This window comes from Zalophus californianus, chromosome 10, assembly GCF_009762305.2.
Source record: "Zalophus californianus isolate mZalCal1 chromosome 10, mZalCal1.pri.v2, whole genome shotgun sequence".
Lineage (NCBI taxonomy): Eukaryota > Metazoa > Chordata > Mammalia > Carnivora > Otariidae > Zalophus > Zalophus californianus.
Window position 1 is genome coordinate 61,178,787 of NC_045604.1, and position 13,113 is coordinate 61,191,899.

At 40.9% G+C, this 13,113-nt stretch overlaps 1 protein-coding gene and 1 pseudogene across 1 annotated transcript in view; both read left to right on the forward strand.

Annotated features, from left to right (window-relative positions):
• Positions 1–1,630: 1,630 nt before the first annotated feature.
• KMO (kynurenine 3-monooxygenase) overlaps positions 1,631–13,113 on the forward strand; it is a 58,596-nt gene continuing 47,113 nt past the window's right edge. The window contains 1 exon segment of the mRNA XM_027611264.1: positions 1,631–1,754. Coding sequence (XP_027467065.1) covers positions 1,701–1,754 — 54 coding nt within the window. The 5' untranslated portion in view covers positions 1,631–1,700.
• LOC113932323 lies at positions 11,438–11,776 on the forward strand (annotated as a pseudogene).

The window sequence follows — 13,113 nt, forward strand, 5'->3', positions numbered from 1 at the left end:
CCTCAGGTCATGATCCCAGGGTCCTGGGATCGAGCCCCGCATCAGGCTCCCTGCTCTGCGGGGAGCGTGCTTCTCCCTCTGCCACTCCCCCTGCTTGTGTTCCTGCTGTCACTATCTCTCTCTCTCTTTCTGTCAAATAAATAAATAAAATCTTAAAAAAAAACTAAACTATTTTAGGGATGCATATATGTCAGTAAAATTATAAATAAAAGCAAGAAAGTGATAAAGTCAGGATGGCAATTGCCTCTATGAAGGAGGGGTGGTAGGCAAGGGCCACATATAGATTTCTGGGGTTCTGGCAATGTTCTTTTTCTGGACCTGAGTGATGGCTACTTTACAATAACTTACTGTACTACTGTATACTGTTTTGCGTACTTTACTTTTTTGTGTTACGCCCCGTGATTTAAAAAAAAACAAAAAACAAAAAACAAAAAACGAGAGAGCGCTCTATCTACTGGCATGGAAGAATTCTCGAGCTATATGTTGTGAAAAAATAGGGTGTGGGAAAGTGTAAAAGTGTATAAAATTTACTACTATTTATGGACGGGAATGGAGGGGCAGGGGCTTTAGAGGAACAGGGTGACCCAGACACCAAAACAGTGGTTGTCTCTGGGCAGGAGAAATAGGTGCCCAAGGAACAGGGTCAGAAGACTTAGTCACTGTAAGACCCTTTTGTTGTATCTTTTGAATTTCATACCATGTGAATGTATTACGTACCTATTCAAAATAAATAAATAAAAATGCCTAACAGCAAAAAAGTTTTCTAGCAACTCTAACCATCCTTATCCACAAGGGGCCGCTATTCAATGATGTTTAACTAATTCCTCACCAGGGAGAAACCCGTATGATCCCTGCTCTCACTAGTGAAGAAGTGTCATCATTTATGTTCTTACTTTATTTTACACAGCATGTTCCGGGGGGGGGGAACAACGCTCAATTCACAAATATGCGCCAAAAATTAATATGCATGTAAAATGAGATGAAAGAAGACAAAGACGTGGAGAGATAATAGGAATTCAGGGATGAGTTTAGAAGAAGCACGGCATTAAGGACCTCCCCTGGAGTCAATGCACAATCTAAGATTTCTAGCATCTGCTGCCAAAAAAGGGAAGTGTGGTTAGTGACAAATTCAAAATCTTGCTCGGGAGAGTATTAATACTACGGAAAAAAATTTTCCCTGGCGGTCTGTTAAAGATAATCCGAGAGGACCCTCAAGGTGTGCTTCCTGACTGGTCTTAATAACAAGAATAATCCACCCATCAATTGTGACACCAAGCGACCTCACTCTCCAAGGGAAGCGTAAGATGCTTTGGGACTTCAGATGAGCAAAGTTTCATTCATGGTTAATCATGAATGAAAAAGAAAGTGAGAATACATGCTGCAGAAGAAGAAGAAAAGCTGAGAGAGCGTGCTTTTAAAAAATTCCCTGTCTTACACGCAAGACAGAGAACGGGTGTCTTCACTTGGCTGTATTTTTCAACATTTGGTTATTGCAATAAATTGTCTTTTTTCTTAAAGTTGAGCTGATTGTGCTTCGGGCCACTAAGGAGTTAAATGCTGTCCTCTAAGTTCAAGGGGAATTAGCCTAGCTCAAACACACGGTGCACCCTGGGCAGTATAAAGGCGGGGAAATCAGCAGCAGGGAGACAGTTTCCTTTGTGACCCGAGCTGCACACTTATATAAAAGCACTTTGGCAGTTATGGAGCCATCTGACATTCGAAGGAAAAAAATAGCTGTCGTTGGTGGTGGCTTGGTAAGACTCTATTTGGATATCTTATTCCTGTTAGTGGTGTTATATTATCATTAGTCTGAATAATTATTATAAATCACTTGCACAGATTGTTCATCTTCTTGTGAAACTTCTCTGATATTTAAATATGCCTATTTTAAATATGGGTTGAGTGGTAATTTGCTCTTTTCAATGAAAGGTATTTTTATCTCCATTAAATACAAAGGTGTCTGTTTTCCCTGGTCATTTTGGTTTAGCATTTCTTAAAAAAACAGAGCAAATTGAATTTGATTCATCCCCATGTTGGCTATGTTTTTGAAACAGATATCAGCGTCAATAGTCATTTTAGGCCAAACGTTTGCCTCATTTGGTGAATAACTCAGTTTATACTATCAATAAGAATAAAAGCTAATGCAAAATTGTTATGTTGGATGTTCACTAGTGGGAAGAGCACCCGTTTGGTCTCCTGACTTATTTGGCTGGTCCCATGGAGCACGTAAGGTGGTGGAGTGAGGGCTTCCCCTGTCGCTGGGCATAGGAGATGAACCTGCAGAGCCTTGCCCCACACCTAGAAGATGTGGGAGGGGTCTCTCCTCCGCTACCATTGTTATCTTACCAAAGCTGGTCTGTTTCATGTGGGGCTGCCTCAAGTAGACTGTATTTCCCCCCCTCAATAGAACTCCTATCTTGGAATAAAAGTATCACCATTGGTAAAAGCTTAACCATTTTGTTTTCACCTTTGCTGTACTCATTTGTAGGCTTTTAGCTCATAGGTATTCATTCATTCATTCATTTACTCAACAAAAATTTCTTTTTATTCCAACAAAAATTTCTTAAGAGCCTAATATGTGCCAGACACTGTTTGAGGGATTAGTATAGTTTATGCCACACATTTCTTTATCAAGTATATGCTAATTTTGTCTTTTGTTCTGCCTTCTTTATGATCTTTTCACCCAAAGTACTATGACAAGTTCCTCTAACATTCCTGGTTCTAGATTTCAGTATGCTAACGAATGCTGTCACATGCCATGTTGGTCAAGGCATGTGACATATGTTGTCATTTCTTTACACGGGGCCTCAGTCCAGGTCTTTCCTATCGAAATTTTGCAGGAAGTGAGATGCATGTATTCACCACAAAGTCACTGCGTGCCTGCTATTTGCCAACATTGTTTTTGTTACTAGGAATACAGTGGTGAACATTCCTGGGAAGTGAAAAGAGAGCAGAGAAGAAAACAAATCATTTCAGTGAGAGACAGACATTGTAAAGAAATGCAAATAGGGCAGGACTGTAGAAAGTCTTCACGGGCATCTGTTTGGAGTGTGGTCAGGGACGGCCTCTCTGAGGGGAGGATATATGACCAGAGACCTGAATAATGGAAGCAACCATGTGCGGGGCTACAGAAAGCATTCCAGGCAGAGGAAAGAGCCAGAAGAGAAACCCTGAGGTGTTCAAGGAGCAGACAGAAAGGCAGAAAGAGTGAGGCTAGAGGAGCTCCTGAGGCAGGAATGCTGAGAGAGCCAGATACCCTAGGGTCTTAAGAGGGCAGGGCAAGAAGACCGGATTTTACTCTGAGCATCATGGGAAACCACTGGAGGACGTTAGGCAGGAAAGTGAGCTGTGATTTTAAAAGATTTCTGGAGTTAGTGTGTGGAGAAGGAGTGGAAATTTTAAGACAAGGTGACCAGTTAAGACACTGTTGCGTTTGTCCAAGACTCGGACTATGGGAGCAGCAGTGACACCTCTTAGAATGTCTCTTAGCCAAGGGGAGGTAACAAATGTGTGATTACATGTATGATTTGGGGAGGCATAAATATGTGGGTGTCATCCATGGATTTCTCGCTGAGTAACACTTAAACTCTTTGTCATGTAACCACTTCATTATCTGAGCACATACCTGTGCTGGAACATAGAAGAAATGTATTAGAAGCAACTAAAATTCGGGGCGCCTGGGTGGCTCAGTTGGTTAAGTGCCTGACTCTTGATTTTTGGCTCAAGTCATGATCTCAGGGTCGTGGGATCCAGCTCTGAGTTGGGCTCTGCGCTGAGCGTGGAGCCTACTTAAGATTCTCTCTCTCCCTCTCCCAGTCCCTGCTCGCACTCACTCTCTCTCTCTCCCCAAAACAAACAAACAAACAAACAAACAAACAAACTAAAACTCCCCTGCAAAGGAATTCTATCCACCTTACTGCTCAGGCTCATGCCTAGGAATCATGTTTGATTCCTTTTTTCATTTTATGCGCAGACCTCCATTCCTCTTTTACTCCACCGGTAAGCTTTGGTGGCTCTATATCCAAAATCAGTGTCAACTCTGACCATTGCAACCATCCCATTCCAGACCATCATCATCCCTCATCCACCTCTTGTGTGGTCCCACAGCTTCTACTCTTATCCACGGACAGTCCATTCTCCACATAGCAGCCACATCCATCCTCTTAAAACATAAGTCTGGTAATTATAACTCTTTGCCAGTGCCTTCCAATGGTTTCCCATTGCAGATAAAGCAAAATCCAACTCTTTACCAAAGGCTCCACTCGAACTGAGTCTGTCTATCTGGCTGGCTTCACCATTTCCCTGTTTTATGTTTTTTTAATATTATTCATCAGCACCTGGAATTACACCCTTTATTTGTTTTTGAATTTTAACCTATTAAATATCTACTCCAACTAGAATACAAGCTTATATTTACCAGTGTATTCCAGTGGCTGGAACCATGTCCAACATGACTTATTTTTATTATTTAGTTAGTATTGGATAGATGAATGAAAAGAGGGATGAAAAACTCTCTTAAGGATAGGAAGATGAAGGAATTGGCACAATGAACAAAACCTTGAATTTTGAGCATATCATGAAAAAAAGTATTAAATAAAGCAATTCAAGAAGGTTAAATTAAAACACGGAGGACAAATTAATTTTCTCTCTCAACTTCTTTCTTGTGTCTTTCTGTTCACCTTTCCCAATCCCTTCCTGCCAAGGGGCCATATCGCCGTACCTTACACTGTCAAACACATGAAAGGCTCTCCCCAGCCCCTAAGGGGAAAAACTACAACAGAGTTGAGAACTTTTCCTTAGAAGTCCAAAGGAGGGGTGCTTGGGTAGTGTCTGAAACTCTTGGTTTCAGGTCAGATGGTGATCTCAGGGTCAAGAGATCGAGCCTGACTTCAGGCTCCTTGCTCAGTGTGGAGTCTGCTTGAAATTCTCTCCCTTCCCCTCTGCCCCTCCCGCTCATTCCCATTCTCTCTCTCTCTCTAAAATAAATAAGTAAATCTTAAAAAAAAAAAAAGTCCAAAGGATACAGTGAATTCACCTTATTTTTTTTTGGTAGTAGCCTTGCCCACTGAAAAGCCACCCTAAGAATTTGTCCTTGCCCCACTGTTAGTGATCATCTGACCCTGTGATAGATGAATTAATTTCTTTTCTTTGAAGACCTGTCAAGTCAAAGAGGTCAGAAGGAATCAACAGATCAAGGAAGGAACTCTTATTGAGAAACTAGAGGTAAAAGAAACTAAACCATGATCTTAAACTGGTGAAAGTTTAAAAAAAAAACTTTAATCTGAGTATTTAGAAAGATTTTCCTCCTTGTGTGAAACACTGCTCCCCAAGCCCCCCCGCCAATGTCATTACCTCCTGGAAGCCAAAGGGTCATCCTGTAAAGACCTCTTCTCTCCTGAAAATGCCCTCAGGGTTCTGTTTGCCTCTATCACAGCCTTCGTCCTATGAAAGTTATTGATATGCATGGTTTATTTCCCCATAAAAGGTATGTACTTTTCTAAATCTTAAGATTGTCTTATCTTTGGGTCCTGCTCCCTTCCTTTTTATAAAGATTATCTCAGTGCCTTAAACCGTCAAACACACTAACACACTTTGTGTGCATGAGTTTGCTTTCAGAAGTGGGGAATCATGTGCTTACAAGTTGGGGGCAATTAAAAGAAAGGCAATGTTTTCCACCAGAATGGTGTCATAAGGAATGTAGTCCTTGAAGGATGATCTTGAAAATGGATTTGACAAACAACCTCTACCTTTCAGGCTGGAAGGAGGTCTATGGGTGCAACTCTCTGATTCTATAGCCTTGGGGGGAAACTGCCACATAAGCTGCCTTACTCTGTGTTAGTAATACCTTTTCTTTTTTTACAAAGTGACAAGCCAATGAAGTCAAAAGGAAGTCTCTCTAGGGCACCTGGGTGGCTCAGTTGGTTAAGCGACTGCCTTCGGCTCAGGTCATGATCCTGGGGTTCCGGGATCGAGGCCTGCATCGGGCTCCCTGCTCAGCAGGGAGTCTGCTTCTCCCTCTGACCCTCTTCCCTCTCGTGCTCTTTATCTCTCATTCTCTCTCTCTCAAATAAATAATAAATAAATAATAAAAAAAAAAAAAAGAAAGTCTCTCTAACCTGCCCAGTATCCTCAAGCTATGTTCCTACTCAGGTCCGGCTTCTGGTAACTGTTTGCAGTGTTTACCTGTAGGTCGAAACAAGCGGAGCCAAAGGGCAGTCTTTCAACAACATCTACAGCTCCTTGAGCCCTCATTTGTGGGGGGAAGCCAAGAGCTCTAGCTGAAAGAGCTCCTGAGGATTCCAGGCTCAGCTGTGGCCCACTGTCCAAGCCCACGTTCAAAGATGTATCGTAGGGTAGCATTGAAGCCTTCCTTCTGTCTCCCCTGCCGACAAGCAACCCCCACTACACATTGTTTTGAGATCCATTATCCCTGTTTGACCAGCAAAATGCTCCTTGAAAAGGTATTGAGAAGGTAAAGTCTTTCGAAACATCAGAATAAGGAGACTTGTGAACTTTATGACTTCTTGTCCATAATCATGCCCTCTCTCGCAGTGTTCGAGTCAGGTTAGTGACCTCTGTTCATGAAATTGCCTTTGAAGCAACTTCACCTTGACTCTAGGAGAGGGTGTATGTTACAGCCAAAAATGTTAGATTTCTCTCGAGGATTTATAGGGTCAGAGGTGTCTTGGTGCTGGATTGGCCCTAGACTGGGTTTCTGTCCTCTGTTCTTAGGATCTCTCCACCTCACCTGAATGAGACAAAGCATCTGATAGTGAGGGGCTAAAATCAGCTGAGACTGCAATCAGAAAATCACTCAGAACACCAGATGGCTGTGTCTTTTAACTCTAAAATTCCACGGCTTCCTTTTCACCCTTCCTTATCCACACACTTCTATCTTTGTTCTCAATCTAGTTGTTATGAAAACAGAAATCAAATGTCACCCAGAATTTTCACTTTTGCCAAAGTCAATATCCTAGACACAGAGAAACCATCGAATGTTTTAGTCTTGGGCCAAGGCCTCTGTTTTATTTTTCTGCAAATATTAATGAGACAGACCATGTAAAGAATGTAATTACTATGAGCCTTTATTCTTATTTTAGTGATATGAAAATAAATAAAACTCTATTCACTCCACTCTTGATTTCTATTCCCCAGGCACTGAGCCCTGTATGTGAGAAATGCTCACTTCATTTCTGCACTAATATCTAGCACCCTCTACCAACAAAAGGGGAGTGGATTTCTCTGTGGCTGTAGAGGTCATCCTGAATTTGCTCTGAGCTAAGGACAAGTCTTGATCCCATGCTCTAGCTCTCCTCAATCTCTTTTGTAGCTTTCCTTGTGCTCCGATCCCTCTCATCAAACAAATTTATTCTAGCTGTCTCCCTTATTATTTAGCCGTATCACCATTTCTCCAGGAGGTGTGACTAACGTTTTGAGATTTTTTTTTTTTTGCTACCCAGACAGCCTGTTAAGTTGTCCCATAAATTCTGCTGTTACCTATGTGATACAGAGAACTCACCCTTCAGAGTCTGCTTCGTTTACTGCTTTGTGAGCAGCATCTGAGATGAAACCAGTAACTTTAGGCAGCTCAAAGCTTAACTGCCTGTTTTTCTTTCCTTGTCATTAGGCCCCAGATATTCTCGGACAGTTAGTCCATGATCCATGCATATATCCGCCCAAGACCTCGGCGAGGCCTTGCCTTGAGAGACACAACTGTTCTTCAGCCTAGGAGAAATAAAATGCAATGAAGAATCTCTAACGTGGTCTCTCAAAAACACCCGGTCTGGGGGATATTCAAAACTCACAACAAAACCATAAAAATAACTTGTCCCACACACTCTGTTTCTTTTGCCTGCTTCGTAGCTATTCCAAAAACGAAACAAGAGATCTGGCCAAATCTTTCGATACTCGCGGCTGTCAGCGTCCTCTCTCCAGCTCATTTCGGCTTGCCTTCTTCCTTTCCTCTCTGTTCTCTTTCGTTCTGCTGTTATCTTTATTTCCGCCTCGTGCTAAGGCCCAGGAGCTGCTGGGGCATCATTTCATTACTTCAATCTTAACAAAGGAAATAAATGGGTGCCATATGATTGTTCACAAGCCAAAAAATTAAAATAACCTCAACGTCCAAATATAAGGGCATTGCGTACAATGAAATGTAATGCGATTATTTAATATTTTGATTTAAAGTACTTTCTGACATGGAAATATATTCACAAGATCCTGTTCATTTTTTTAAAGATTTTATTTATTTATTTGAGAGAGAGAGAATGAGAGATAGAGAGCATGAGAGGGGGGAGGGTCAGAGGGAGAAGCAGACTCCCTGCTGAGCAGGGAGACCGATGTGGGCCTCGATCCCGGGACTCCAGGATCATGACCTGAGCCGAAGGCAGTCGCTTTACCAACTGAGCTACCCAGGCACCCAATCCTGTTCATTTTTTAAAACAAAATCATAAAATCTACAACCTGGTACTATTTTTAAAAGAAATATTACGTGTTTTATATCCATAGAAAATTTTAACACTGGTTCTCTCTGGTGGTAAGATTGTGGAACATTACTTTTTTCCTTCATGTGTATCTAATTTTCTAATTTTTTTATTAAAAAATACCAAGTTCTTACTAAGTATCAGGTATTGTGGTTTGGACTAGAAATAGAAAGTGATAAAATACAAACTTTACAAATATCATTATTCTCTGGGCACTTACAGCCTGTGGGAGAGTCAGACGAAAATGTAAATAAATAATTCAGTTCCTCGTGGGAGATACTGAAACACATATTCATATAGGCATCTGTGGAATTACAGAAGAAAAGGCAAATAAGTCTTTTGGAGGAGGAGAGGTATCAAGAAGAAGTGCACTGAGAATATGAGTCTTGAAAGAAGACTAAACATTTTCCAGATGGAGAAAGCAGGAAAGGATTATTCAGGCAAAGGTAACATTGTATTCAGAGGCATGTAAGTGTAAAAATGCATGGCATATTCAGTCAGGACATATGCAGTAACTTTGGTATGCTTATTACAGATAGGGAATGGGCAAAAAATGAACTGAAACTAGAGGTCACAGTCACATGTAAGAATCTTTTAGGTCATAGTGAAAATTTGGGACTTTTCCCTGTAGATGTATGAGGAACAAATAAAGGAATATAAGACAGAAAATGCATCCTCTAATTTTTGTTGTAGGAGACACCCAGTCTAGTGTGGGGCATGGCTTTAATAGGTGGAGACTGGGAAGGAAGGATTTTTGGAAATCCATCGGAGTAGTTCAGGTGAAAGCTTTTCAGGGCTCTCTGAAAAGAGAATGGAGGGTAGGGTAGGAGATCTGTCTTGAAAAAGGCTCAAGGAGATCAACAAGACTTGTTGTCTAATTAAATATATATTGGCAAGTAGAAAGGGATGTTAAACATTCCCTGAAGTATCCTCGTTGGATGAACTAGTGGGCAGAGTTGCTAGTGTCTAAGCTATGGAATCGAGAAGGAGAAGGTTTGAAGTTTGAGGGAGGGGAATAAGTTGGATTTGAGGCATGTTGAGAGGGAGAGACCTGCATGACCCCCCAGGTAGAAAGAGGTTTACTAGTCAGAGATGAGTTCAGGAGAGGGATCAAGCCTGGAGAAAAAGTCCTAAGAACCCCAACAGAAAGTCATCATCATCAAAGGAGGAAGATCAAAACTCTGCTTGGCCTCAGAGACCAAATCCAGATGATACAGGCTAGTGAGTTCAGGGTAAGGTTTGAATATGAAAACACATAGCATATGCAATAATAGCATGTGCAATTCTAGCAGATGGAATCATTACTAACCAAGTGTGAAGACATTTTTATGCGCTTATTTCATGGTGAGTGCCGCTAACAATCTGGTTCTTTTCATTACATTCATATGTTCAAAGATCCAATTCTTGAGAAATCAAAGTATAGTTGGATGAGTGGGAGGTATAAACAGGCTCTTCTGTTTGGTGACAAATTCACAAAGGCCTAGGAGTCTTAGGGAGAGTTTTATACATTTCATTAAGTCAAAAGGAGTTGACACATGTTTAACATTACACTATCAGGTTAATTTCAAACACATTATAATAAAGAGGCATAAAATGCATGACATTTTTATAGTCACCATACCCCTTCCTACTAGGGTCAGCATTTATAAATTAAAAGGTATAGTTTTCTCATTATCATTGGACACTTGAACGATCATTGCTGGAGTGGTCACATGGGATCCCACAGAAATTTGGCGAATTCTCTTGATAAAAGCAGGGCAGCGATGGGGCGCCTGGATGGTTCAGTTGGTTAAGCATCTGCCTTTGGCTCAGGTTGTAATCCCCGGGTCCTGGGATCAGGTCCTGGGATCGGGTCCTGGGATCGGGTCCTAGGATCAAGCCCTGAGATCAGGCTCCTTGCTCAGCGGGGAATCTGTTTTTCCTCTCCTTCTTACCACCCCCCCCCCCGGCTCCTGTGCTCTCTCTCTCATAAATAAATAAAATATTTTTTTATTTTTTATTTTTTTAAAGATTTTATTTATTTACTTGAGAGAGAGAGAGAATGTGAGAGAGAGATCATGAGCAGGGGGGAGGGGTAGAGGGAGAAGCAGACTCCCCGCTGAGCAGCAAGCCCTATGCAGGGCTCCATCCCAGGACCCTGAGATCATGACCCGAGCCAAAGGCAGATGCTTAGCCAGCTGAGCCACCCAGGCGCCCCAATAAAATATTAAAAAAAAAAAAAAGCAGGCCAGTGAAACACCAGAGAAACATACTTCAGCATTTACATAAAAGAAATTTTCAAACAATGTTCCTAAATGGTAAGTTAGGCATCAACAGAGTGGGCCAGGATGGGGTCAAAGCAAGCACATGACTTGCAAAGAAGGAACTAAGAGGAAGCAGGAAACAAAGGTAGAAAAATAGAACGAAAGGGTCAATCCATGATTACGTAACCAACAATCTCCTCAGAGCTCTGCTCATGCACAAACAGGCTAGACTAGTTGTTGTTAAAGCTTTTAATTTGCCAGTTATTCTATGATCAAAATGATCTACTCTTATGGACTTTGGATGCCTCAGAACAAATATAGAGATGTTTCATCATTGTCCGTGAACTTGGTAGAACTGTCCTATCTCTGTCAAGGCAGAACTGCCACAACTCACATCATGCAAAGTGTGGGTTGCTCCCAGGTGTCCAGCCCTGTTCCATTTCCTCTGTCCCCTCACCACCTTCATGTCTGGTTATGCTCAGAAGCTAGCTGAGCCTTAACTGAGAGTTTGTGGTGGGCTCACAACGGTGTACACACATTTTCCTTTCCTTTTATGTCTTTAGGTCTAATTAGCCTTCTTGCCAGGGTAACCACTAAAGAAGGCACTGACTGTCCCGATTAAGCACCTTTTATAGAAAGTGAGAAGGGGAAATAAAGGTAGAGGGGCAAAAGCACTTGAGTAGCTTCGGCGTGGCAGGGCTAGAGAAGCAGAGTAAGAGGCAGCAGTATGTCCACGGAAGCCCCTGAGGCAGCCTCCGCGGAGGAGCAGAAGGAAATGGAAGATAAAGTGACTAGTCCAGAGAAAGCTGAAGAAGCAAAATTAAAAGCAAGGTATCCTCATCTGGGACAAAAGCCTGGAGGTTCAGATTTCTTAAGGAAACGATTACAGAAGGGGCAAAAATATTTTGATTCTGGGGATTACAACATGGCTAAAGCCAAAATGAAGAACAAGCAGCTCCGGATAAGACAGAGGTCACTGGTGACCACGTTCCCACTCCACAGGACCTTCCTCAACGGAAACCATCCCTTGTTGCTAGCAAGCTGGCTGGCTGATTAAAAGAGCTAAACTGCATGAATCTTCTAATTCCCATTATTTCTCCTTAATATGTTACTTCTCTGCTTTTTATTTCCTTTCATTCACTAAGTCATTTGAGAATGACAGCTTTGCAGGTAGCGATAGTGTGTGCTGCTATTGTAATGGAATACATGTGTGTAGAGTTTTGATTAGTTTTAACAGTGCCCTGATAAAGAGAACACGTTAGAGCAACATAAAGTAATCTACTTGAAAATAATTGTATGTATTACCTAACTTCTAGTGTAGGACTGACTCAACAAGTAACAAGCAAGTTTTACAATTGTAGTATTTTGGCTTTCTTTAATTCATCTTAATTATAGCTTTCTATGTTACTCTTATTTAATATAACCTCTATTGTATTGATTTCTTCTGTGTTTTCCTTTTGAATTTTGTAAAACAGAAGTTTAAGACCACAAGTTGGAAGGAAGATCACATTCTTCAAACAAAAATAGATGGGGCTCCAAAGGATTTGTTTCTCTGTGCTTGAACTTGAATGGCCTTAAACCTGTTTCAGCTTTAACAATAGAATTTTACTTGGGCAATATTTACCCATTCTGGTGTAAAAAAAAAAAAGGCACTTTATTAGCCATGTTACTAATCCTTCTGGCTGGACCTATATAATATCTACCAGTATTCGTTTCTTTTAGTTTTACTCGAACTTTAGTTACACAGAATTGGAATTATAGTCTTTGTTTCAGAACATGCTGTTCTGTTCTGAGCATACCGTGGTCTTGGTGAAGACTTTTATTTACTTTTTTTTGTTTATTAATAGTAATAAGCAGCAGCAGTAACTGAACTCACCACTCAACACTAGAACTAACACATTGCTGGTGACTTAGATCAACCTCTGTGCTTCTCCCTCACCCATTATAAGCATTGCCTTGAATCTCGTGTTTATCATTCTCTTGCATATATATATATATATGTATATGTATATATATACATATATATGTAGGTTTTATGTATGTGTGATATATTTATCTCATATCTGTACACATAAATAATATGCATATATACTTCTAAAAATTATGTATATACGTATATTTGTGATTTAGCTTTACTCATCCTTATTAGACTATCATGCAGTATGAAATCATCTGGGTCTTATTCTTTTCATTTATAGTATTACTAAAATATTCATATTACTGCCTTTCATTGTGTGAATATACCATAATTGATTTGTTCATTCCTCCCTGATAGCCATTTGGGTTGTTTCCAGTATTTTTGTTTGTATGTTAGTTGTGAAAAGTACTGTTTGGAACATTCTGGCATGTGTCTCCTGGATATATGCCCTGAGGAGACAAGGCAGATTTGT